Consider the following 505-nt stretch of genomic DNA (forward strand, 5'->3'; position numbering starts at 1 on the left):
GGAAGCAAAAAGTGGGCTGTTAAGCCTTTTATTGAGGTGGCTCGTGGTGTGTCTTCCAGCGTGGACCGCAAGAATAACGTGCACTACCTGATCAAGTGGCGGGAGCTGGCGTACGACCAGGCCACATGGGAGGCGGATGACATGGACGTTCCAGAGTTTGACACCTTCAAGCTGCAGTACTGGAACCACAGGTGCGCTTCTCCCGCTGAAGCCTTTTGGTCGCCTTTGGCTGTCCGGCTGCTAACATGGACCTTGCTTCTTTCGCAGAGAACTGATGATGGGTGACGATGGCAAACCCGGAAAGAAGATCAAGGTGAAAGGACGTGTCAAGCGTCTGGACAGACCGCCAGAGAACCCCGTCGTTGATGTAGGCACACTTTGGATATTATGTGTAGATCTCAATATGTTTCCATTTATAAGCATGAACAAGCATGACGAGTGACTTTTTAAAGAGTTAGCTTATTTTATGTCAAGGAAGCCAATCACAGGGAAATGAATTGCTTTG

The 505-nt window shown here is 49.3% G+C and overlaps 1 protein-coding gene across 1 annotated transcript; it reads left to right on the forward strand.

The window, feature by feature from the left end:
- The first annotated feature begins 6 nt into the window (after positions 1 to 6).
- Positions 7 to 457, forward strand: LOC109508709 (chromodomain-helicase-DNA-binding protein 4-like). The gene is made up of 2 exons (XM_019858704.1): positions 7 to 191; positions 268 to 457. Exons 1-2 carry the CDS (start codon positions 142 to 144, stop codon positions 440 to 442), a joined length of 225 nt encoding a protein of 74 aa, XP_019714263.1. The 5' UTR covers positions 7 to 141; the 3' UTR covers positions 443 to 457.
- The last annotated feature ends 48 nt before the right edge of the window (positions 458 to 505 follow it).

This window comes from Hippocampus comes, unplaced genomic scaffold (genome assembly GCF_001891065.2).
Source record: "Hippocampus comes isolate QL1 unplaced genomic scaffold, H_comes_QL1_v1.1 C16526188, whole genome shotgun sequence".
In the NCBI taxonomy this organism is placed as follows: Eukaryota; Metazoa; Chordata; class Actinopteri; order Syngnathiformes; family Syngnathidae; genus Hippocampus; species Hippocampus comes.

Bases quoted from the DNA above. Each gene is read 5' to 3' on its own strand.
- LOC109508709 (XM_019858704.1), top strand. From the start codon at position 142: ATGGACGTTCCAGAGTTTGACACCTTCAAGCTGCAGTACTGGAACCAC. The intron at 192-267 runs GTGCGCTTCTCC...CTTCTTTCGCAG, and splicing joins CTGCAGTACTGGAACCACAG to AGAACTGATGATGGGTGACG.